Here is a 23204-nt window from a genome sequence, read left to right as displayed (position 1 = left end):
CGCGGGCCGCAGCGCGCCGGCCGCGGCAGCCATTGAAGGGTGAACCAACGGCAAAGGAAGACCTTTCTTTCTGTCTGTCTCTCTTACTGTCCACTCTGTCTGTACCAAAAAAAAAAGTCTGAGATGGACCCTGTGCTGTGGCTTATTGGGTAAAACCGCCACTTGCAGTGAGGCATATCATATGGGTGCTGGTTCAAGTCCTGGATCCTCCACTTCCGATCCAGCTCTCTGCTTTGGCCTGAGAAAGCAGTGGGAGATGGCCCAAGTGCTTGGGCCCCTGCACCCACGTGGGAGACCCAGAAGAAGCTCCAGGCTCCTGGCTTCAGATTAGCCCAGCTCTGGCGATTTGGGCAATTTGGGGAGTGAACCAGCAGATGGAAGCTCTGTCTCTGCCTCTCAATTAAATAAATCTTTAAAAAAAAAAACACCCTAATCTCTATGTAAAAATTATTTTTAAAAAGTTCTCAGACAAATTTGGGATGCTTTTTCAGAGGCATAATTGAGAAGTAAAAGCTGCAAATGTGAAGATACCCAGTGTCCTCAGTGACTGGGAAATATGTGGGAGAGGTGGCCTTTGCTCCGTCATTGCTGTATGGCACCAGCAGGTGGCACCACTGGGCCGGGACACTGAGTTTCTGCCCAGAATCAGGGCAGGCTTGCACCAGGTGTGGCAGTGTAGGGGTCGGGTAAGCAGGGAGTCATCTTGGGCCTTTATCCCTCTATTTGGGAGGCTTTGTAAGTTGCCTGTTTCTAGGGTAGGGAATGAAGCATATGAGGACCAAATCTCTTACCGTCTCATCTGATAACTTTTGTTTCCCTTTTTTCTTTCCGTACCTATAGTTACTTCAGAAACAGGTAACAGTCACTTTGTGTTCTTGCATCTTTGTAATGCTTTTGTTTCTTTCCGTGAAGATCATGGAAAATTAATACACTCTGACTTATGGAATTGGTAAAATTTGCATGCAAATTACCACAGTTGATTTTTCTGAATTTTGTAGGAATCTTGGTTCCAACGTTGTACTGTTTAATACCAACAGTGGTTTTTTAAAATTCCAAACACGGCTGTTAATATAATGTCTAACATTTTATTTCACACTTTATAGAAATAAACCAGAATTTACAATCCTGGATATTGGTAACAGTGTCAGGTGGAATACCAGGGTCTCCCTAACTGTGGGCTGATAGAGTGTTGGTTTGAGATGGAGTACTTATGGCCAGGTTCCCCAGCATCCCACACTGACACCTCATTTTGAGCTGATTCTCTACTTAAAATTTCACTTATCTTTAAAAAAGAACTGACTTTTGGGGGACATTTCTCTCTCCTTTTTAAAGATTTTTTTTATTTGAAAGAGAGAGAGAGACACCGAGACGGACCTTCCATCTGCTGGTTCACTCCTCAAATGGCTGCAACAACTGGGGCTGGGCCAGGCCGAAGCCAGGAGCTTCCTCTGGGTCTCCCATGTGGGTGCAGGGGCCCGAGCACTGGGCTGTCTTCCACTGCTTCCCCAGACATTAACGGGGAGCTGGATCAGAAGTGGAGCAGCTGAGATTCGAACCTGTCCCATGTGGGATGCCAGTGTCCCAGGCAGCAGTTTAACCCCACTTACCATGATTAGTCCCAGGGAGATTTTAAATCAAGGAATATCATCTTTTTAAAAGATTCTATGGGGCCGGTGCAGTGGTGTAGCGGGTAAAGCTGCTGCTTGCAGTGCCAGCATGTCCCAGCTTGGTTCCGGTTCAAGTCATGGCTGCTCCACTTCTTCTTCTTCTTCTTCTTCTTCTTCTTTTTTTTTTTTTTTTTTTTTTTTGACAGGCAGAGTGGACAGAGAGAGAGACAGAGAGAAAGGTCTTCCTTTTTGCCGTTGGTTCACCCTCCAATGGCCGCCACGGCTGGCGTGCTGCGGCCGGCGCACCACACCAATCTGAAGGCAGGAGTCAGGTGCTCCTCCTGGTCTCCCATGGGGTGCAGCTGGCTGCTCCACTTCTGATCCAGCTCTCTGCTATGGCCTGGGAAAGCAGTAGAAGATGGCCCAAGTCCCCTAAACCCACGTGGGAGATCAGGAAGACACTCCTGGCTCCTGGCTTCTGATCGGCACAGCTGCGGCTGTTGTGGCCAATTGGGGAGTGACCCGGTGGATGGAAGACCTCTCTCTCTGTGTAACTCTGACTTTCAAATAAATAAATAAATCTTAAAAAAAGATTTCATTTATTTGAGAGGTAGAGTTACAGACAAATGGCTGCATGGGCCAGAGCTGAGAGAGTCCAAAGCCAGGAACCAGGAGCTTCTTCTGGGTCTCCAGATGGGTGCAGGGGCCATCTGCGCCCATCTGTCATTTTCCAGTGTTTTCCCAGGGCATAGCAGAGAGCCAGACTGGAAGAGGAGTAGTTGGGACACGAACTGGCATCCACATGAGATGCCAGCACTGCAGGTGGAGATTTAGCCTACTGCACCACAGTGCTGGCCCCGAAGGAATATCGTTCTGTATAGAATCATACTTCTGCTTTTTTCCTTCTCCCTTTCTGCATGCAAGCAAATTATACTGCTAAGTAACAATGTGTAATTCCTTTACATGGTTAGTATTGTTTTTAAAATTCATTTATTTACTTGAGATGCAGAGTTACAGGCAGAGGGAGAGATGGAGAGGTCTTCGTCCGCTGGTTCACTCCTCAAATGGCTGCAAGAGCCAAAGCTGGTCCGACCTGTAGCCAAGAGCCAGGAGCTTCTTCTGGGTCTCCCACGCTGGTGCAGGGACCAAAGCACTTGGGCATCTTCTGCTTTCCTAGGCCATCAACAGGGAACTGAATTGGAAGTGGAGCAGCCAGGAATCGAACCGGCATCTACATGGGATGCCAGCACCTCAGGCAGACGCTTAACCTACCATGCCGCAGAGCCAGCCCATCAATTGGTATTTCAAGTAGAGAATTTCAGATGAAAATATATAATTGAAAAAAAAGGGGGGGTGGCCGGCGCCGCGGCTCACTAGGCTAATCCTCCGCCTTGCGGCGCCGGCACACCGGGTTCTAGTCCCGGTTGGGGTGCCAGATTCTGTCCTGGTTGCCCCTCTTCCAGGCCAGCTCTCTGCTGTGGCCAGGGAGTGCAGTGGAGGATGGCCCAAGTGCTTGGGCCCTGCACCCCATGGGAGACCAGGAAAAGCACCTGGCTCCTGGCTTCGGATCAGCGCAGAGCGCCGGCCGCAGCGGCCATTGGAGGGTGAACCAACGGCAAAAGGAAGACCTTTCTCTCTGTCTCTCTCTCTCTCTGTCCACTCTGCCTGTCAAAAAAAAGGTGGGGGGGGGGGGGTGGCAGCGCTGTGGTATAGTGGTAAAGCCGCCACCTGCAGTGCCGGTATCCCATATGGGTGCTGCATTGAGTCCCGGGGGTTTCACTTCCAATCCAGCTCTCTGCCATGGCCTGGGAAAGCATTGGAAGGTGGCCCAAGTCCTTGGGCTCCTATATCCATGTGGGAGACGTGGAAGAAGTACCTGGCTCCTTGCTTCAGGTTGGTACAGCTCTGGCTGTTGCAGCCAATTGGGGAGTGAACCAGCAGATGGAAGGATGGAAGTCTCTGTCTCTGTCTCTGTCTGCCTCTCTTTCTCTGTCTGTGTAACTGACTTTCAAATAAATAAATCTTAAGAAAGAAAAAAAGGAGGCTGGTGCTGTGGCTCACTTGGTTAATCCTCCACCTGCAGCGCCGGCATCCCATATGGGTGCTGGGTTCTAGTCCCAGTTGTTGCTCCTCCAGTCCAGCTCTTTGCTGTGGCCCGGAAGGGCAGTGGAGGATGGCCCAAGTGCTTGGGCCCCTGCACCCGCATGGGAGACCAGGAGGAAGCACCTGGCTCCTGACTGTGGATCAGTGTAGCGCTGGCTGTGGCGGCCATTTGGGGCGTGAACCAACGGAAGGAAGACCTTTCTCTCTGTCTGTCTCTCTGTCTACAACTCTGCCTGTCAAATAAAAAAAAAAAAAAAAAAAAAGAAAAAATGGTAGCTCAGGGCGCTGTTGCGGCCATTTGGGGAGTGAACCAGCAGATGGAAGATTCTCTCTCTCTCTCAGTCTCTCTCTTTCTTCCTCTGTCTCTCTTTCTCTCCCTGTGTAACTCTGACTTCCAAATAAATAAATAAATAAATCTTAAAAAAAAAAAGTTAGCTCAGGGCTGGCACTGGGCACAGGGTGTGAAGCCATTGCCTACTGCACCAGCATTGCATATGGACACTAGTTCAAGTCCCAGCTGCTCCACTTCTGATAAAGCTCCCTGCTGTTGTGCCTGGGAAAGCAGCGAAGGGGGATCCCGGTTTCAGGGCCCCTGTCCCCTTGTGAGAGACCCGGAGGGAGCTCCTGGCTGCTGCGGATTTCATTGCAGCCATTGTTTCCCTCTCTGTAACTGTGACTTTCAAATAAATAATTTTTTTAAGAAAGGTAAGTTAATAAATTAGGCATTTATTCAACCTAAGTTGTGGTCAGCAGAGAAAAGCCAGGTTCCATAAAATTTAAGATAATACTTGCTTTTCCACGTTGGCTCCCACTGGGGCATCCTTTTCCAATTTTGTTTAAAATAACGCCAGAAAAGTATGTTCAAGCTCACACACGTTAGGATCCTTTGATTTGAGGACAGCTTGTCTCAGTTTGCACTCTTTAAAATACGTTGGCATGCACACATAAACACATACATTCCCTGCCTTGGGAATGAATCGTTTTCTATAAAAATCCCTAGCTGCTTAGAGCTTTAACTTCTGGAATGAAAAGTGTGTTATCTTTAATACTGAGTTTCTGTGTAAACAAATGCTTTGTTCACTTAAATGTATGATTTTTCAAAACTAGTGTGATTAAAACAGTAACAGGATTTGATTATTTTAAAATTAGACTTACAAAGAGGTAGAGACAGAGAAAGAGGTCTTCCAACTGCTGGTTGACTCCCCAGATGGGAGTCAGGAGCCAGGAGCTTCTTCCTGGTCTCCTGCACAGGTGCAGGGGCCCAAAGACTTGGGCCATCCTATGCTTCAAGGATCTTACATATAAAGTAATCATCCTGTTACTTATAGAAAATAAAGTGTCTAATTTTGAAATTTCCTGTAGTCTGGTTTTCCGTTTCTAGGTTTGTGATAATCAAAGGAATCTCTGGATGCTAATACAGGTTATTATTTGATGTTTTCTTGGGAACATTTCACATTCTTGTAAATACATGAGTAGATTCATTTTAACCCAGACCCCACATACTTTTAAGATGATGTGGGGTAGGGCCTACTTTAGGTTAGTGGCAAATCAAATCAGGTATTCAGGGCTATCAGTGCCTTCCAGTAGAAGATGGGGTGTTGGGAAAACAGCCTCTTAGAACCTGCTAGAGAGCTTTTCCAAAATGTAGCTGTCTTCCAGCAGGTGCTCCGTCTCACCCCGGCTGGGGCCTGCTCCTCTGGGGTCTCGCTCAGTGCACCCTGGGCCCTTGTCCCCACAGGGGAGCAGCACTGCTGTGGACTGGCAGCCACGCCCGTGGGTGCGGAGATGCTTTTCTTCCCTGGAATGTGTGCATACCTGCCCACCCTGCTTGGGAATGAGAAGGGTTAGAGTTAGCTGGGCTAACAGGACCTGCCTGAATTTGCTGGCTCAGATCGCTCATATTGGCCTCACCTTGCCTTTTAGGTAGACAGGGACAGTTATCAGGACAATTCAAAAATTCCTCTGCGGGGCTGGTGCTGTGGTGTAGTAGGTTAAGAACTCTGCCATAGGCCGGCGCCACGGCTCAATAGGCTAATCCTCCGCCTGAGGTGCCGGCACCCCAGGTTCTAGTCCCGGTTGCCCCTCTTCCAGTCCACCTCTCTGCTGTGGCCTGGGAGTGCAGTGGAGGATGGCCCAAGTGCTTGGGCCCTGCACCTGCATGGGAGACCAGGAGAAGCACCTGGCTCCTGCCTTCGGATCAGTGCGGTGCGCCGGCCACAGTGGCCCTTGGAGGGTGAACCAACGGCAAAAGGAAGACTTTTCTCTCTGTCTCTCTCTCTCACTGTCCACTTTGCCTGTCAAAAAAAAAGAAAAAAAAAAAAAGAACTCTGCCTGTGGTGCACTGGTCGAGTACCAGCTGTTCCACTTCTGATTCCGCTCTCTGCTATGGCCTGGGTGGGAAAGCAGTTGAAGAGGGGTTAAGTGCTTGGGCCCCTACACCCACATGGGAGACCTGGAAGAAGGAGCTCCTGGCTATGAATCAGCCCAGATCTGGCCAATGTGGCCATGGCATCCATCCAACAGATGGAAGACTTTTCCCTCTGTCTCTCCCTATCCCTTTCTCTTTCTGTCTGTAACTCTGCCTCTCAAATCTCATCTCTTCTCTTCTCTTCTCTTCTCTTCTCTTCTCTTCTCTTCTCTTCTCTTCTCTTCTCTTCTCTTCTCTTCTCTTCTCTTCTCTTCTCTTCTTTCTTTTTCTTTTTCTTTTTCTTTTTCTTTTTCTTTTTCTTTTTCTTTTTCTTTTTCTTTTTCTTTTTCTTTTTCTTTTTCTTTTTCTTTTTCTTTTTCTTTCCTTTCCTCCCCTTCCCCTTCCCCTTCCCCTTCCCTTTTCCCTTTTCCCTTTTCCCTTTTCCCTTTTCCCTTTTCCCTGTGCATTGTCTCCTTTGAAAGGGATTTACGTGTTCAGGCTGAGAGTCTTCCCCCTCTCGTCGTGCTGGGTGAGAGCACAGTGGCTGGGAGCTTGTGCTTTGCAGCACAGCCAGATCATCAGGAGAGTCTGTCTGTGAGGTCCAGGCATTTAAACACTAGCCTCGATCTACAGAGTGTTTCCTGATTCTGTTAAGTGAGTCCCAACTCCTGACCAGGGAGAATTCCTTTGCTGGACAGCAGTGTGGTTGACTGAACATGGAAGTGCCACGTTGCCCTCACAAGCTGCTGTTCGCCAGTAGCGGTAATGGTGGAGTAGAAAGAGACACAAGTAGGGAGAGCATGTTAATAGGAAGTCCAGGCGGGCCTGCCACTGAGCCTTTCTGGAAGGCAGCGATCTAAGGTCTGAACTTTGTAACACGGGTTAAGGGAAAAAATGGGTCCTGTGACGAGATAGGCCATTTAGCATAGTGCCAGGATACTGACCCATTATATTGACCTGCGTTTGGGAAGTTGATAAAATCTCAATACATTTGGTTGCAGGTGCTCTGAAGGTATTTCTGAGTAGTGGATTCATTAACAAGAGGGATCATGTTTTACATGGATTGATAGGAATTTTGTGGATCACTTCTAAAACACATAAAGTAGTTATCTTTAATATAAATGAGATGTTTTAATACATTAGAATATTTCATGTGACTTGAAAGTATATGAGAGGCTGGCACTGTGGCGTAGTGGGTAAAGCTGCTGCCTGCACTGCCGGCATCCCATATGGGCACTGGTTCAAGACCTGGCTGCTCCCAGCTCTCTGCTATGCCCTGGGAAAGCAGTAAAATATGGCCCAAGTCCTTGGGCCCCTGCACTAGCATGGGAGACCCAAAAGAAGCTCCTGGTTCCCGGCTTTGGATTGGCATAGTTCCAGCCATTGTGGCCAGTTGGGGAGTGAACCAGCAGATGGAATACCTCTCTCTCTGTAACTCTGACTTTCAAATAAATAAATAACTCTTTTTTTAAAAAAAAGTATATGAAAAGAGAATACCTTTACTAACAATTGGCTATACTGTCATACTGAGTTGAGTTTGAAACTGTACTGTTAGTGAATGTTATTCTTCCTCTATCAGAACTCCACTTTTCATAAATATTCTCTTACCATATATCTGTTGCTAAGTCACATGTCTGTTAGTGTGCCCTTTGTCAGTTGTGATCCTCAACCAAAGCTGTCCTTTGCAGATGCGTTTACGGACTCTGCTCTCAGCGCCAGAGTGAACGGCGAGCACAGAGAAAAGGCCCTGGAACCATGGGATGCAGGCGAGCTTGCAGCCAGCGAGGACCTGGAGCCTCTGGAGAACGACGTGGTCAGTGTCCTGCCTGTCTTGCTTTTTATTTAAGTGCGCTTTTGTTGTTGATGGAGTGAATATATTTAGAGCAGTCATTTGGTTGTGAAGAGACTTCCCCCAGGCAACAAAGAAGGATGGTCTTTTACTTTATTTGTAAGGGCTAAGCAGAGGTGCTGTCTAGTCTTGTGGATGATCCTGAATTATTTATGATTAAAATAAATTGTAAGAAACTTGAAAATTTAAGTTGGAAACTGTTGGAAATGCCAGACATTTTGCCTTAGATGCAGCCAAAGGCACGGGGTATCTTAGTTGCCTTAAGACAACATAGTATCATAGTTGACTTCTCCTAAAGGGGAGGTGGAAGAAGTAGGATGCTAAAGGTCACTTATCATTAAGGTAATGGTTAGGTTACATTAGAATTCAAACATTTACATGAACTTCTTGTGTGTGTGTGTGTGTGTGTTTTTTTTTTTTTTTTTTTTTGTTAGGCAGAATTAGAGACAGAGAGAAAGGTCTTCCTTTGCCATTGGTTCACCCCCCGAAGTGGCCGCTATGGCTGGTGCATGGTTGGCGGTGCGCTGTGCCGATCCAAAGCCAGGAGCCAGGTGCTTCCTCCTGGTCTCCCATGCAGGTACAGGGCCCAAGGACCTGGGCCATCCTCCACTGCCTTCCCAGGCCACAGCAGAGATGGACTGGAAGTGGAGCAACCGGGACAGAATCCAGTGCCTTGACCGGGACTAGAACCTGGGGTGCCGGCGCCTCAGGCGGAGGATTAGCTTAGTGAGCTGTGGTGCCTGCAGCTTCTTGGTCTTACACTCAGATTATTCTCTCTAGAAAACCTGCTGTTTCTAAAGTGGGTCTTGTCATAGATTAATTTTGCTTTTCCCACAGCACATCATTTGTACATCGAGTGCTTAATAAAGACTTTTTTTTTTTAAGGTTTGTTTACTTATTTGAAAGGCAGAGTTACAGAAGGAAAGGGAGAGAGAGAGCAAGAGGTCTTCCACCCACTGGTTCACTCCCCAGATGGCTGCAACAGCCAGAGCTGTGCCAATCTGAAGCCAGGAGCCAGGAGCTTCTTCCAGGTCTCCCATGCTGGTTCAGGGGCCCAAGCACTTGGGCCATCTTCTACTGCTTTCCCATGCCGTTAGTAGGGAGCTGGATGAAAAGTGGGGCAGCCAGGACTTGAATGGGCACCTATCTGGGATGCCAGTGCCACAGGAAATGGCTTTACCTGCTGTGCAGCAGTGCTGGCCTCAAAGACTGTCTTTAAAGTAGAGAGAGCATAGAGGTAGATGCCAGAGTTTCAGGACGTTTAAAATGCATGTACAGTTTGTTCCAGTGATTCTACTTCTAAGAATTTGTTTTTGCCCTAATATATCCATAGGGTATGCAAATAGTTATATATAGGGATGTTTTGATGTATTGTTTCTGGAAGTTCTAAGTGTCCAGGATGAGTCAGATAGATGTATGGTGCTGCCATTCAATTGAAATACTATGGAGCTCCATCTTAACACCAGGCTTGGACTCTAACTTGTGGGCTGTAGACAGCCACTTCACTGACTTTTCATCATAAAAAGGCTGGCTAGGAAGAAGGGAATTTCATCAGTTTCAGATGACTACTGAGAGCAAAATTACTGAGCTCTCTGCTGTGGCCTGGGAAAAGCAGTGGAATATGGCCCAAGTGCTTGGGACTCTGCAACCACATGGGAGACCCACAAGAGACTCCTGGCTCCTGGCTTTGGATCAACCCAGCTCCAGCTGTTGCAGCCATCTGGGGAGTGGACCAGCAGATGAAGATCTTTCTCTCTGTCTTTCCCTCTCATTGTCTGTAACTCTGCCTCACAAATAAATAAATAAAATCCTTAAAAAAAAAAAAGAAATACTATGTATCTACCAAAAAGAAGGATCTTTGATACAGAAAGATGTATAAGACTTAGATGATACTGTTTCAGTTTTTAAAAGTGAAGGCAGATCATATTCTTACATTATGCATAGGTGTCTAGAAACTATTAGTAGGGGGCTGGCACTGTGGTGCAGCAGGTTAATGCCCTGGCCTGAAGCACTGGCATCCCACATGGGCGACGGTTCGAGATCCGGCTACTCCACTTCAAATCCAGCCGTCTGCTATGGCCTAGGAAAGCAGTGGAAGATGGCCCAAGATCTTGGGCCCCTGTAGTCGTGTGGGAGACCTGGAGGAAGCTCCTGGCTCCTGGCTCTGGATCCGTGTAGATCTGGCCATTGCAGCCAACTGGGGAGTGAACCATCAGATGGAAGACCTCTCTGTCTCTTCTGCCTCTCCTCTCTCTGTGTAACTCTTTCAAATAAATAAATCAGTCTTTTTTTAAAAAAAAGTATTAGTAGTGGTTCTCTGAATGCTGGGGTTGTTTACCTTTTACTGAATATCTTTCTGTTTGGTATGATTACTTTTCTTAAAGATTTATTTACTTGAAAGGCAGAGCTAGAGAGAGAGAGGTCTTCATCCAGTGATTCATTCCTAAAATGGCCACAACAGCCAGGTCTGTGCCAGGCCAAAGCCAAGGAGCTTCATCTGAGTCTTCTACCTGGGCGGCAAGGGCACAAACACTTGGGCCATCTTCCACTGCTTGAGTTACAGAGAGGCAGAGAGAGAGTGATCCTCCATCCACTGGTTCACTCTCCAAATGACCAAAATGGCTGGGCTGATCTGAAGCCAGGAGCCAGGAGCTTCCTCCAGATCTCCCACATGGGTTCAGGTGCCCAAGGACTTGGGCTATCTTTTACTGCTTTCCCAGACCTTTGCAGAGACCTGTATCAGAAGTGGAGCAGCTGGGACTAGATCTGGCACCCATATGGGATGCTGGCACTGCGGGCAGCAGCTTTACCCATTACGCCACAGCACCGGCCTCTCTTAAGGAATTGGGAGATCCTGTCTTACAGGTAGAATTTGAAGTGAGCCTTCAGTGTTTCTTGGCTAGTGTTGGATCTGTTCTGGTAATGATCAAAAAGTTGTATATTAGATGTCACTACTTCTTACCAGTCTATTTTTGATTGTTTGCTTTTTTTGGAAAGTAAAAGTAGCAAGGTTTATTAGGGAAGGGACGTCCGTAAGGACGGAAGGGCACCTCTCCAGACAGAGCCTGAGAGAGTGCCAAGTCGCTCGGACTAGGGGGCGGGGAGCGAGGTTACATGGTTGAGTAGAGAGATTACACCTGACCAGGTCAGGCGGGTGGCTCAGCAAAGAGGCAGAGGGCTGAGCGTGCAGTCCGGTTGAGTCTGGGGGTTTTTAAGGAGATGGGTCTTTGTCTTCACACATCTCCTCCTGAAACAAAGGATTTTATGGATGTAAATATTAAGAAGCTCCTATCTGAGTTTTCCCCTGAAGGTATCAGACAGGAGGAAGCCTAGCTGGCGCCTTTCTCAGTTTAGAGGAAGGGTGAGCAAGACCCCCTAGAGAATCGGGATCCGGAGCAGGGTGTTTGAAATGCAGATACTGGGCTGCATCTGGGAGATTGTGGAGGATTTGTCAGGCAGAAGAAGCGGGGACCCCACCATCTAGCAGGTTATCAGGTAGAAGGGGGCAGGGCAGGATACGAATACTGGGCTGCCCCTGAAACATTATCGGGATGACCTTGAGATGCAGATGCATATGCTGAACATAGACTTTTTCTCTTTAGGCCTGTCACACACACACAAGCTCATATCTAACTTCCTACCTAACATTCCCCCCTCAAGAGGCAAATACCCAAAATTCTTCTTTGGGATTACGGGTGGAGTTCCGTTTTCTGTAACTTCTTCAAAGCTGCATGTGGGCATCGAGGAGGATTTGGGTATTTCCTCTTGCTGTCTGTCTTATGGTGTGCAACAGTGGCCTAGGAAAGATTGTCCTGCTCAGTCCAGAGGGCTGCTCAGGTTGTCCAATGGAATGGGCTGGAAGCCTTGTCTGATGACCATTTGGAGTTTGACAGTTTTTATTCTCCAATGTCTTCTTAAAATCCCTTCGTGGTTGCCAAAATGTTACCAGAGAATGGCAGGGTTCTTGTCTTCACGCAGAAAGAATTCAGGCGTGAGACAGAGTAGTGGAAAGTAAAAGTTACAAGGTTTATTAGGGAATGGACATCCTCAGGGACAGCCTGAGAGAGTGCCCAGTCGCTTGGACTGGGGGTGGAGGGGGGAGCAAGGTTACATGGTTGAGTAGAGAGATTACACCTGACCAGGTCAGGTCAGGTGGGCGGCTCAGCAGAGAGGCAGAGGGCTGAGCGCCATTTTTGTCTGTTTTTAAGAAAAGTTTGTTGGTTTGATTGTATCATGAGGCATTGAAGCATCTGAACATATCAGTACCTCGACAGTGAGGCAGCTGCTTTCTCCTTTACTTCTTTGGGTTACTAGAGCAACTTGTCAGTAGATTTTTAAGAGAGACAACCTTTGGCATTATTTAGGTCTTCCTAAGGCATGTGCTGGTACAACACACACTTCCCCTCTCAGATGCAACTAGTCTCGAGTCCAAATATCACGTGAGCACTGTAGTGGCAGCAGCGTACTGCGCCCTGCTCCTTTGTGTCTGGTACTTGGAGAATCTGGAAGAGTATGAATAGTATCAGGAAGCAGAGGGAGGAGGAAACAGTGATGAGTGCCTGGCTGGGAGAAGGTCCAGCCGAGGCTGTGCAGGGCAAGCCTGCACTCGCCATTGGTGCAGACCCTAGCGTCATTGATGTTCTCGAATAGCAGCGTCTGGTGGAACCTCATGACAGGGTCCTCGTCAGCTTTGTGCTGGCCTGCCCCATGCCGGTGGTGCAGCTAGCTGTCTGCTGTGGGCTGAGGGTCCTGTGCCGTGACACTGTGCTGGGTTTTCTGGAAGGGAAGGCTAGACACTTCTTCACAGTGGCAGCTTTGCCTTGGGACTGCTGTCCCTCCCCTGGAAGGCATGACACATCAACGTAGATCGTGCTGGGTGGGTTCTGTCATCAAATAACTGGTAGTGATGTTGAATGAAGCTGAATCCAGTCTGCTCCAAAACTGGCTTGTCTCCCATTCTGGAGCATCACCCAGCCTCCTTGAAACCCAAGGGGCTGGCACCCAATCTGGTTTAAAAGGAGGAGTTGAAATGTTGGATAAGTGATTTACCAGACAGTAATATGTATTTTTTATGATTTTTCTAGCCTTTCCTCCAGATGGTTGATTTTACATATTCAAGAGAACAGCCTTGGGGGGCAGCATTGTGGCTCCAGTGAGTTCAGCCACCAGCATCCCGTATCAGAGCACTAGTTTGAGTCCCCACTGCTCCACTTCCAATCTAGCCCCCTGCTGATGGCTGGGAAAGCAGAAGATAGCCCAAGTACTTGTGTGCCTGCCACCCACATGGGAGGCCTGGATGGGTCCCTGCCCATGGGAGGCAGAGGGGCAGAGAGCACTCCATTTGCTGTGTCACTCCTGAAACCTACAGTGTGGGGGCTGGACTAGGGCTGAGGCTAAAGCCAAAGCCAAGAGCAAATAACTCAATCCGGGTCTCCTTGTGAACCCAATTACTTGAGCTGTCAATGCCACTGAGCAGCATCTGCTTCAGCAGGAAGTTGGAATCGGGAGTTGGAGCCAGGAAACAAACCCAGGTGCTCCAGTTTGGGACTAACCACGAGGCTAGATGCCTGCTCCTGGCCTAGCTTTGGAGAGTGGCCGTCCTGATAGTACCCTCATAGAATATACAGTCATCTACCCATAAGGTTGTACTGGGACCCAGAATTGCCATTGCTGGGGTCTCACAACTGTTAATGGCAAAGACCAGTTCTAAAACTCAGCTTCCTGACTTGATCCCGTGACTGCCAGTTCCCTGCTTTTTGTGTTGCTTTCCATTTGAGCATTGCCAGGAGGAAGGGCTGGATGGAGAGCTGTAGTACCACAGCTCCATCTTGAAATGGTGGTGCAGGGAGGATTGCTCTGCTTTCTCCCTCCATCCCCTGAACACTGTTTGATTATCAGAAAGAATTCTTTGTCCTTGACACACGTGCTGGTCAGTGCAAGGGTTTAAGTAAATACAGTGGCTCTACACTATAGAAAAGTGGCTGTTAGGGACTGATTTAAAGGCTCATTTAAAAAAAAAAAAAAAGATTTATTGATTGAAAGAGTTAGAGAGAGAAAGACTTCCATCCACTGAGGGCCAGATGGCCGCAACAGCAAGGGCTGGGCCAGGAGCTTCTTCCAGGTCTCCCACATTTGGCAGACGCCCAAGCACTTGACCATCTTCCAGTGCTTTTCCTAGGCACATTAGCAGGGAGCTGGATCAGAAGTGGAGGGGCTGGGACCTGAACCGGTGCCTGTGTGGGGAGCCAGCATCACTGGTGGTGGCTCTACTAGCTGTGCTACAATGCCGGCCCCTGAAGGCTCATATTTTATAAAGTAACTAAAATTGTCTAGGCTTTTATAATAACCTGTCAGATAACTGTGTTCTGTAGTTACCAATTTGAAACAGTGATATGTAGAAGAAAATGTTTTCCTTAAAATATTGAAGGAAATTTCTGCCTGTTTTTTTAATTTCTTGATTTTGCTGCTGTAGTTTGTTAGATAGTGTAGACATCGTTTAACCAAATTAAAAATATTTTCTAATTTTGAATAATGCACTCTGTTTTCTTCTAGTCTAATGGATGGGATCCCAATGATATGTTTCGATATAATGAGGAAAATTATGGTGTGGTGTCTACATATGATAGCAGTTTATCTTCATATACGTAAGTTTAAAAACACTGGTTTTATTTTTGTGCATTTGTCTTTGACTTTTATTAAATGATGTTGGATGAATGTTTCTTTGAGATTTTAAGTTACAGTTGTGTGGATTATTCTCTGTAGTAGGCTGACAAATATCTCTTAAAACAGAATAAATACAGTTTCCCTATGCTCTGTTATTATACACTAAATACATTTTGGGTTTTTAAATTATAAAAAGTCTAATTTGTTAGTATAGTGGTTGTAATGAAAGTCTTTTCAACCATATTTTGAAATGTTCTGTTCTTCCAGGGAAATGATAATTTTAAAAAATCCAAATTTTGATTTATAAGTAAACAAATCTCTGTTACTCTTATAGTTTTGCCATTATTGCAAATTTTAAACTTTCTTCATAGTTGTTTGCAGCAGATACATAGCCTATGACTTTAAAATACTCTGCTTTTCTTTTCCTCCCATTTCAGGGTGCCCTTAGAAAGGGATAACTCAGAAGAATTTTTAAAACGGGAAGCAAGGGCGAACCAGTTAGCAGAGGAAATTGAATCAAGTGCTCAGTACAAAGCTCGAGTGGCCCTGGAAAATGATGATAGGAGCGAGGAGGAGAAATACACAGCAGTTCAGAGAGACACCACTGAACGTGAGGGGCACGGCACAAACACTAGGTATTTAAAGGAAATCATGATGCGGTGTTTTGGATACACAACTCAAGGTCTGTGTAAGGTGTATTATCGTCTTCTCTTCCTTTAATGCAGCTTAGGTAGCGAATGCAAATGGAATTGGTTTAAGATTGGTTTAGAGAAAAGATGATGGTAATCTTGGAACATATGCTTTTAGAATTAGCTCTGTGAAGTCAACTGTTAGATGTACACTAAGGAACAAGCCAAGATCTGAAAGAGCTTGTTAAAGAATAGCACTGGCAAGCAGAGGGGAGGGCACAGAGCGTAACAGTGCAGTGTGGTTTGTTAGAGTTCGTGTGTTCAGACGGCAGGAACATACAGAGTGAGGATGAACTAGCTTGGCCTGTGTAGTTGGGAAGATCTCCTGGAAGAGGTAGCATTTTGTGATAGGAAGAGAGGGCCACTCAGAGAGCAGGGAAGATGTGCAGAAGCACGACCTTGTGGGAGAACCTGGTCAGCTCAGGAGAAGACTCAGCTGCTTGCTGCATGTGAAACCCGGGGTCTGTGTTGGGAGAGCATAGTGGCAGTGGTGGGAGGAGCCGAGGCAGTGGCAGGACATGGTGTGTCATTCAAAAGTATGGGCTTGGGACGAGTAAACTTGGGCCCGGCTGACTGAGACAGAGACCAGTTAGCACACTGAAGTAGTTGAGCCGTGCTAACTTGGTAAGCAGCTAGACCACGGCTGGTGCTGGGTAAGTAGAAGCCGTCAGGACCTGGGAGTTCGGTTGATAACTTAGTGAGTTGATGGCTGTACTGACAATGGAGATAGCAAATAGGGAGCAAGTTTGAAGGGGAGAAATGATGATTCCGTGTGTGCATCTGAAGAGCTGTGGATCTTTCATTTCTCACTAACCATGAGTTGAATGCTTTGTGCTTCATACCCGGTAGAGTAGGAGATACATGGTATCTTCGGGGCACACAAAACCCAGAGTTCAGTGGTTTGAATCCGTGTGTCCAGTGGAGATGGGGACTGGCAGTGCAGATTGGGGATTCATCAGTATTCAGCATTGGTAATATAGATGCCATGAAAAGTCAAAGAGCAACAGAGAGAGAAGGGAGAGGTGTTAGGAAAAATAAGGTTGAAGACAGACTGTGATTGATGGAGAAGTCAGGCAGAAGGAGAATGAACACTTGCAATTAGGCTTTGTGCTAGGAGGAGAAGGCCAGCGGCCAGAACCGAGGGTCAGAGGGAAGAAAGGAGAGGTGAGGCAGTTTGCGTCAGTGTTGATCTTTTCCATGACAACCATTCTTTCTGCCTAAATTACCTTTAGATATGTTTCATTGGCCTGGTACTTTTTAGGATAAAATGATTTAGAAGATGTCTCATTTTCAGGGAAAATAAATATATTCCTCCTGGACAAAGAAATAGAGAAGTCATATCCTGGGGAAGTGGGAGACAGAGTTCACCGCGTGCGGGCCAGCCTGGATCAGGCTCCATGCCATCAAGACCCACTTCTCACACTTCAGATTTCAACTCGAATTCTGGTTCAGACCAAAGAGTAGTTAATGGAGGCAAGTATTTTGACCATATTTGTCAATGTCATTGGTCACATACATACATAGTTTTCTAATTACTTAAAACAGTTTATATCACTGATAAGACAGTGTACACTCTTAATGATTTTTATGGGGTAGTTTTTATTTCAAAATTACTTGAAATATGCTTTTGTGGATATCAGACTAGTAAAACATAGTATGAATCATTTGTAGATTCAGTATTTAGTGTGAGGAAGTCTCATGTACTGAAAGAGTGCTAATTTTACACTTGATCTTAGCCAAAAGGCCGAGAAGCGATGAAAGAGTGCTAATTTTAGCCCAAATATCATTGCTTGGCCAAAAAAGACTCCACATATAAATTGGATACATTGCGTAGGTTCTTGATTTTTAAGACACTGATGAACAATAAAATTACATAGGTGCATTTTATATGGAAAATTATAATCTACGTGAAACATTCAATGGTTAATATGGATTCATTTTCCTTATTTATGTTGTGCTTACTGTAAGAGAGGATTTGAGGTACTTTGTAATACGAGGCATGACCCAGAATCAGGTGAAGAAGGTGATGAGAGAAAATGTGCTTAACACAACAGAAACAACTCTCAGTGTGAGGGTGGTTGTTGTAGGTCAGCGACAATAAGTCAGAGAAGTGGGAGACATTTTCTACTCTGCCTCTAAGTCTGGGTTACAGATTATATATATATTATAATTATTGTAACCTATATCATTGCACTGTGGATCTTTGATGCACAGAGGGATGCTGAACCGCAGCACTGAGGATAGTGTGGTGATCAGTGAGAGCTCGAGTGTCTTAACCTAGGAAGGCTGGGCACTTGCTGCAGCATCTCAGTTTAGAACTGTAGAGAGAAACAGAGCACTAGGTCTCCAGTTTCACTTGTTTTCTTTGTATCTTTTCTCCAGAACTCCTCTCCAAATGAACACTCTTGAGTATTTTTTGTACTTAGTTTTGGGGCTGAAATTTATTTGCTTACTGATAAAGATTTTTTAGGTGTTTATAAACAGAATTTTCAGAGTAAAAAACCTGAGGGGGCTGGGAAATTTATGATACTCAAGTGTGTGGAACTCTGTGGAGAGGAGGCCTGGACCCTCGGCTGTGGTGAAGGTAAGTGACGTGACTGTTGGCATGGTAACTGTGTGTGGGCCTGTGCAAGTCCCCCAGTGCCAGTTCACTCAGCAGCGACTGCTTTGTATTTTGGTTGTGTGTTAAGCAGTCTCTCAGAGAAATGTTCACTGCATAAGTGATGACTTTGAAGGTCTCCCCTTTTCTAGTCTGAGATTAAAGTAATTTTTTCAAAGAGCAGTGAATATAGGTCTTTGTTAATCCTGTGACTCTAGAAAATAGTAGAAGTAATGCTTTTATCTCTACTTAAATGGAAGCTGCTTAGAGAGATTTCAGACAACCTTAGATTCAAGGGTAAACCCAGTGAGAGTCGTATGTAATTGTAAGGAGCTGTGTTTTCAATTTGATACAGTAGATGCTGCTTATTTTCACTGCTTCAGAGCTAAAACTAATCTAGTAAATACTCTTATTTCTGAGTAGGAATTACTGTGTTTCGTTGTGTGAAATTATCTAGTGTATGTTATATCCTTTTCATAGTTAATTACTGAGACTCAGTTACAGAAGCAGGATAATAGGCACAGTCTTACCTGTCTTCAATAGTATGTGTAGATCCTGATTAACCCTTTGGGAACGTGTATTCATTTAAACAGATTTAATTCTAAGGAGGTTAAAGTAAAATGTGAATTGATGTCGGTTAAGTTATGCTAAAACTTAGCACAATTCAAATGACTGTCCTCAAAGGGTTAAAATGTACAAGAAATCATTTTTGTCATTTTACTTTTTTTTCTGTTTACTTTTTTCCCTCATTTTTTTCTTTAGTTTTTATACTTTCCTTCATATCATTTGTTCTGTCAGGTGTTCCCTGGCCATCGCCTTGCCCATCTCCTTCCTCTCGCCCACCTTCTCGCTACCAGTCAGGTCCCAACTCTCTTCCACCTCGGGCAGCCACCCCTACACGGCCGCCCTCCAGGCCCCCCTCGCGGCCATCCAGACCCCCGTCTCACCCCTCTGCTCATGGTTCTCCAGCTCCTGTCTCTACTATGCCTAAACGCATGTCTTCAGAAGGTACAATACCACAATTTGTTCATGTTTTTGTTTGTCTTTGTTTAACTCCTATGTGAGTTTATAATTACAGAAGTTTCCTCTTTCATTATTTAATAACCTATAATTTCCGTGTTTTAACTTTAGTTTATTAAAACTATTTCTATTAACCTTTTGTTCATTAGAGAGAAATTTGATAAATGCTGTGTGAAGCTATGAATTATGCTGAATTGTGAGAAAGGGGCTTTCTCTTTCTACCTGCGAAAGATGTTCCCTCACAGCCCCAGAGAGCGCTGCCCAGGGCCTTCTGCCTCCTGGCTTTCCTTGGGTGTAGTGGGTAACGGTAAAGAATGAACTTTGTTCACATAGGCCTGGCTGATTGTACAGCCTCTCATGTAACAGCCTTTTGGCCAGAATACTGGGGGATATTCCTGTGGGTCTGAAGCAGGAGTCAGTTTTGGGGGTGACATTCCATGTACCTGCCTCTTTGTATGTCTACCCTTAGATTATAATACAGTTTGTTTTTTAGGATGCTTGAAAGGTATTCTAAATTTAATTGAGTAATTTTTCAAAAGAAAAAGCTTTGTAATAATATTATGAGTGAAAGGCTGCTTTAATCTGGTAGAAGTTCTTGATCTAACATAAAATTATTGATTAAAAATATGAATTTGAATACTGAAGTATGTTTTTGACCCTTGTCAAAATCTGCCTTTGCTACGTGTTATAGAAAGATAACATTTTAATGTAAAAGCAGTGCATAAATTAAGAATCTGTGTGTTTTGAATGATAATGTTCTTTCGATATGAGTTGACAGTATTTGTGTTAAAAATCTGACTTTAACTTATTCCTTAAAATCATAATTAATACAGCTTATGTTGGGACTAATAAAGTTTCCTATATAACCTGCTTCCCTGGAAATATATATGTTGGCTGCTTTTGAATAAATGACTGCCATCCAGGCAGGCAGGGAAGTCATGTGACCTTGACTGAAGTTTCTAACTGTGAACAGCAAGATTTGCTGAGTTTTCGTGGTGAATTCCATACTCAAAAGGTCATGGAATAATGGTCACTAAATGCAAAGTCAGATTCTCTTGAGGTTCATACTGCAGCTTGTCATTTGAACAAGTGAGACTTGTATTGTGAGAACAGGTTGGATAAAACGTGCTTGTTAATGAGTGTGGACAATTTGTTTACACTGAGATATGAGGACTGTGTTGAACTGAGTATTCATACAGAAGTAATACTTTCTGCATTATTCATAAATGCTGAATGTCTATTGTTGAAAATTATCATTTGTAACATTAACACCCTTTTAGATTCTGCCTGGAATTAAATTCTTTCTGGAACACTCATAGATTTGATGGTCTGATGAGTTCGGCAGCAGGTATTGAGGAGCCACGGCGTGATGTTAAGAAAGCTTTGGCTGGTGTTAGCACCTGAGAGTGGGCCAGACGTGGCTTCACATGACAGTCTGGTCTGCTCTGTAACAGGCTGCCTTAAGAGAAGGCTCCAGTAGGGTAGCAGGATCACTGATGGGGAATTTCGACAATTCATAATCTGCAAATTTCTTCCCCAAATGTCAGTTACTCTGGTTTTACAGATCGTGTATTATCAGTCGGATTTTCAGCGCACAGATTAAGTGAAAGAGACTGCTTAATAGATGAGGACTGTTTTAAGCCATGAGTTGTAAGATTGACCATGGCAGATGAAGATAGCTTATAGATTGCTAAAGTTCTTTTAAGAGTTATGACATCTTATTGTTTGATTTCTTATCACCAACTTCACCTTTCCCTTTCTTTAAAATCAAAGGGAAATAAAATTCATTTATAAAATTTGTGGCATTCCACAAAATATTTCTCAAAGTATGTATTTTTTTCCTTTTTGACTAAGGTGAAACTGTAGAGTGAGCGAGCGAGACAGCGTATGCTTATGTATTCAGCAGAAAGGGCGTACTGGCAGCATTTTGTGGTAATGTTCACCGTTCCTTTCTTAGGACCTCCCCGGATGTCCCCAAAGGCCCAGCGACACCCTCGAAATCACAGAGTTTCTGCCGGGAGGGGTCCCATATCCAGTGGCCTAGAATTTGTATCCCACAATCCCCCAAGTGAAGCAGCTGCCCCTCCTGTGGCCAGGACCAGCCCGGCAGCAGGAACATGGTCATCAGTGGTCAGCGGGGGTAGGTGACACTGTGCTTGAGACATGGTAACATTGTTTATTTCATAATCATGCTGGATGTAAAAAGGGCTGAGCTGACGCTCCTTGTGAGGAAGTGTATATGTTAGAACTTCTGGAATAACCAGCAATTAGGAAACATTTTTACTTTGTGTTCTACCACTTACTCATCATACGTCAGTGCAAGACGTGCAGTCATTCCATATTTCAGTTTTCTCAATAGTGGTCTTTATAATTTTTTTTTTTAAATTATAATTTATTTTAAAGGTCAAGAGGGAGATCTCCCAGCTATCTAGTGATCCTCTTTCCAAATGCCTGCAGCAGTAGGGGCTGGGCCAGGTCAAAGATAAGAGTATGGAATGCAGTCTGTGTTTTTCACGTGGACGGCAAGCAGCCACACACTTGACCCATTGACCTGCTGCCTCCCAGGGTGCACAATAGCAGGGACTGGTACTGGGAGCAGACCTAGAACTTGAACCTAGGCACTTCGAGGAGGGGTGTGGATCTCCCTGGTGGCATCTTAACCACCATGCCAAAGGCCCTCCTCACGAGTAAAGTAATTCTTGTCCATTCTGCTTTAGGGGCTTGTGATAAGATTACTGTGAGGGAGGCCTGGCACTGTTAGCACAGCAGGTAAAGTTGCCACCTGCAGTGCTGGCGTTCCATATGGGCACTGGTTTGAGTCCCAGCTGCTCCATTTCTGATCCAGCTCTCTGTCATGGCCTGGGAAAGCAGCAGAAGATGGCCCAGGTCCTTGGGCCCCTACACCCACGTGAGAGACCTGGAAGAAGCTCCTGGCTCCTGGCTTTGAATTGGCCCAGCTCTGGCTGTTGCTGTCTTCTGGGGAGTGAACCAATGGATGAAAGATCTTTCCCTCTCTCTCTCTCTCTGCTTTTGCCTCTATAACTCTGGCTTTCAAATAAATAAGTAAATCTTAAAAAAAAAAAAAAAAAAAAGTAAATACAAATACGTTTGTAGTATCAAGTACTGCTCTAAGGCAAATAGTCTATAACACTATTGAGAGAGAGCATATTTCCTATTTTTTTAAGATTTATTTATTTATTTGGAAGTCAGAGAGAGGGAGAGAGGGGTTTCTTCCCATCTGCTGGTTCATTCCCCAAATGGCCACAATAGCCAAGAATGTGCCAGGCTGAAGCCGAGAGCCAGGAATTTCATCTGGGTTTCTCACATGAGTGCAGGGGCCCAAGTACTTGGACCATCTTCCACTGCTTTCCCAGGCACATTAGCAGGGAGCTGGATTGGAAGTAGAGCAGCCAGGACTTGAACTGGTGCCCATATGGAATGCCAACGAGGCAAGTGGCAATTTTACTCACTATACCACAATGCCAGCCCCTGTATTTCTTATCTTTTCCAAAAAATATTATTAATTTTGCTTATTTGAAAGGCAGAGTGGCACACAGAGAGACCTTCTGTTCACTGGTCTACTGTCCAAATGCCCACAACAGCTGGGGTTGGAAGCCCGAAACTCCCTCTGGGTCTCCCATGTTGGCGGCAGGGACCAGATCTGAGTTTCTGAGCCATCATTGCTTCCTCCCTGAGTGTGCAGTAGCAGGAAGCTGGCCGGAGCAGAGGTGGGACTCAGACCCAGACACTGTGATAAGGGACGTGGCCATCCCAAGGGGTGTCTTAATCGTTGAGCCGAACGCCCACCCCATTGTTTCCTGACTTTTTAGGATCTTTGTTTATAGGGTCATTCCAAAAGCTTTTATTTTGGGCTTCGTGGTGCAGTGTTTTGCACAGCATATGTGTGTAGCACTAGCATCCAACCACAGTTCCCTTGTGAGGGATATCAGGCACACACAAGGACCCATTTGTGTCTGTTGTTAGCCCAGGGAGGATGCTGACAGCATCTGTAGGGTACAGGCATTGTACTTGGGGGCCAGTGTCGTGTACAGCTGCTGCCTGTGATGCCAGCATCCCACGTGGATGCCGGTTTGTGTTGCAGCGGCAACACTTCTGACCGAGGTCCCGGCCACTCACGTGAAAGATCCAAGTGAAGCTCCTGGCTCCTGGCTTCAGCCTGGCCCAGCCCTGGCTGTTGCAGCCATTTGGGGAGTGAACCAGCAGATGGAAGATCTTTTTTTTTTTTTTTTTTTTTGACAGGCAGAGT

General features: G+C 45.5%; 1 protein-coding gene and 1 pseudogene across 29 annotated transcripts in view; one reads left to right on the top strand and one right to left on the bottom strand.

The window, feature by feature from the left end:
• Positions 1-23204, top strand: part of ATXN2 (ataxin 2) — a 121610-nt gene that overhangs the window by 52988 nt on the left and 45418 nt on the right. For 12 of the 29 annotated variants that reach the window (XM_089323140.1, XM_089323129.1, XM_089323132.1 and 9 more), the window contains exons 6-12: positions 841-855; positions 7806-7930; positions 14519-14610; positions 15067-15264; positions 16613-16791; positions 18716-18925; positions 20895-21077. In XM_089323140.1, the coding sequence (XP_089179266.1) occupies positions 841-855; positions 7806-7930; positions 14519-14610; positions 15067-15264; positions 16613-16791; positions 18716-18925; positions 20895-21077 (1002 nt within the window). The remainder of the gene's footprint in view (positions 1-840; positions 856-7805; positions 7931-14518; positions 14611-15066; positions 15265-16612; positions 16792-18715; positions 18926-20894; positions 21078-23204) is intronic. The other 17 variants (XM_089323130.1, XM_051826807.3, XM_089323147.1 and 14 more) reach the window with 3 other exon arrangements.
• On the bottom strand, positions 12265-13011 carry LOC127484728 (nuclear transport factor 2 pseudogene; annotated as a pseudogene).

Source organism: Oryctolagus cuniculus, chromosome 21 (genome assembly GCF_051225735.1).
Source record: "Oryctolagus cuniculus isolate XC-2025 breed Fujian yellow rabbit chromosome 21, ASM5122573v1, whole genome shotgun sequence".
In the NCBI taxonomy this organism is placed as follows: Eukaryota; Metazoa; Chordata; class Mammalia; order Lagomorpha; family Leporidae; genus Oryctolagus; species Oryctolagus cuniculus.
The sequence above is the reverse complement of the archived record's forward strand: the minus strand, read 5'-3'. Positions and strand labels throughout refer to the sequence as shown.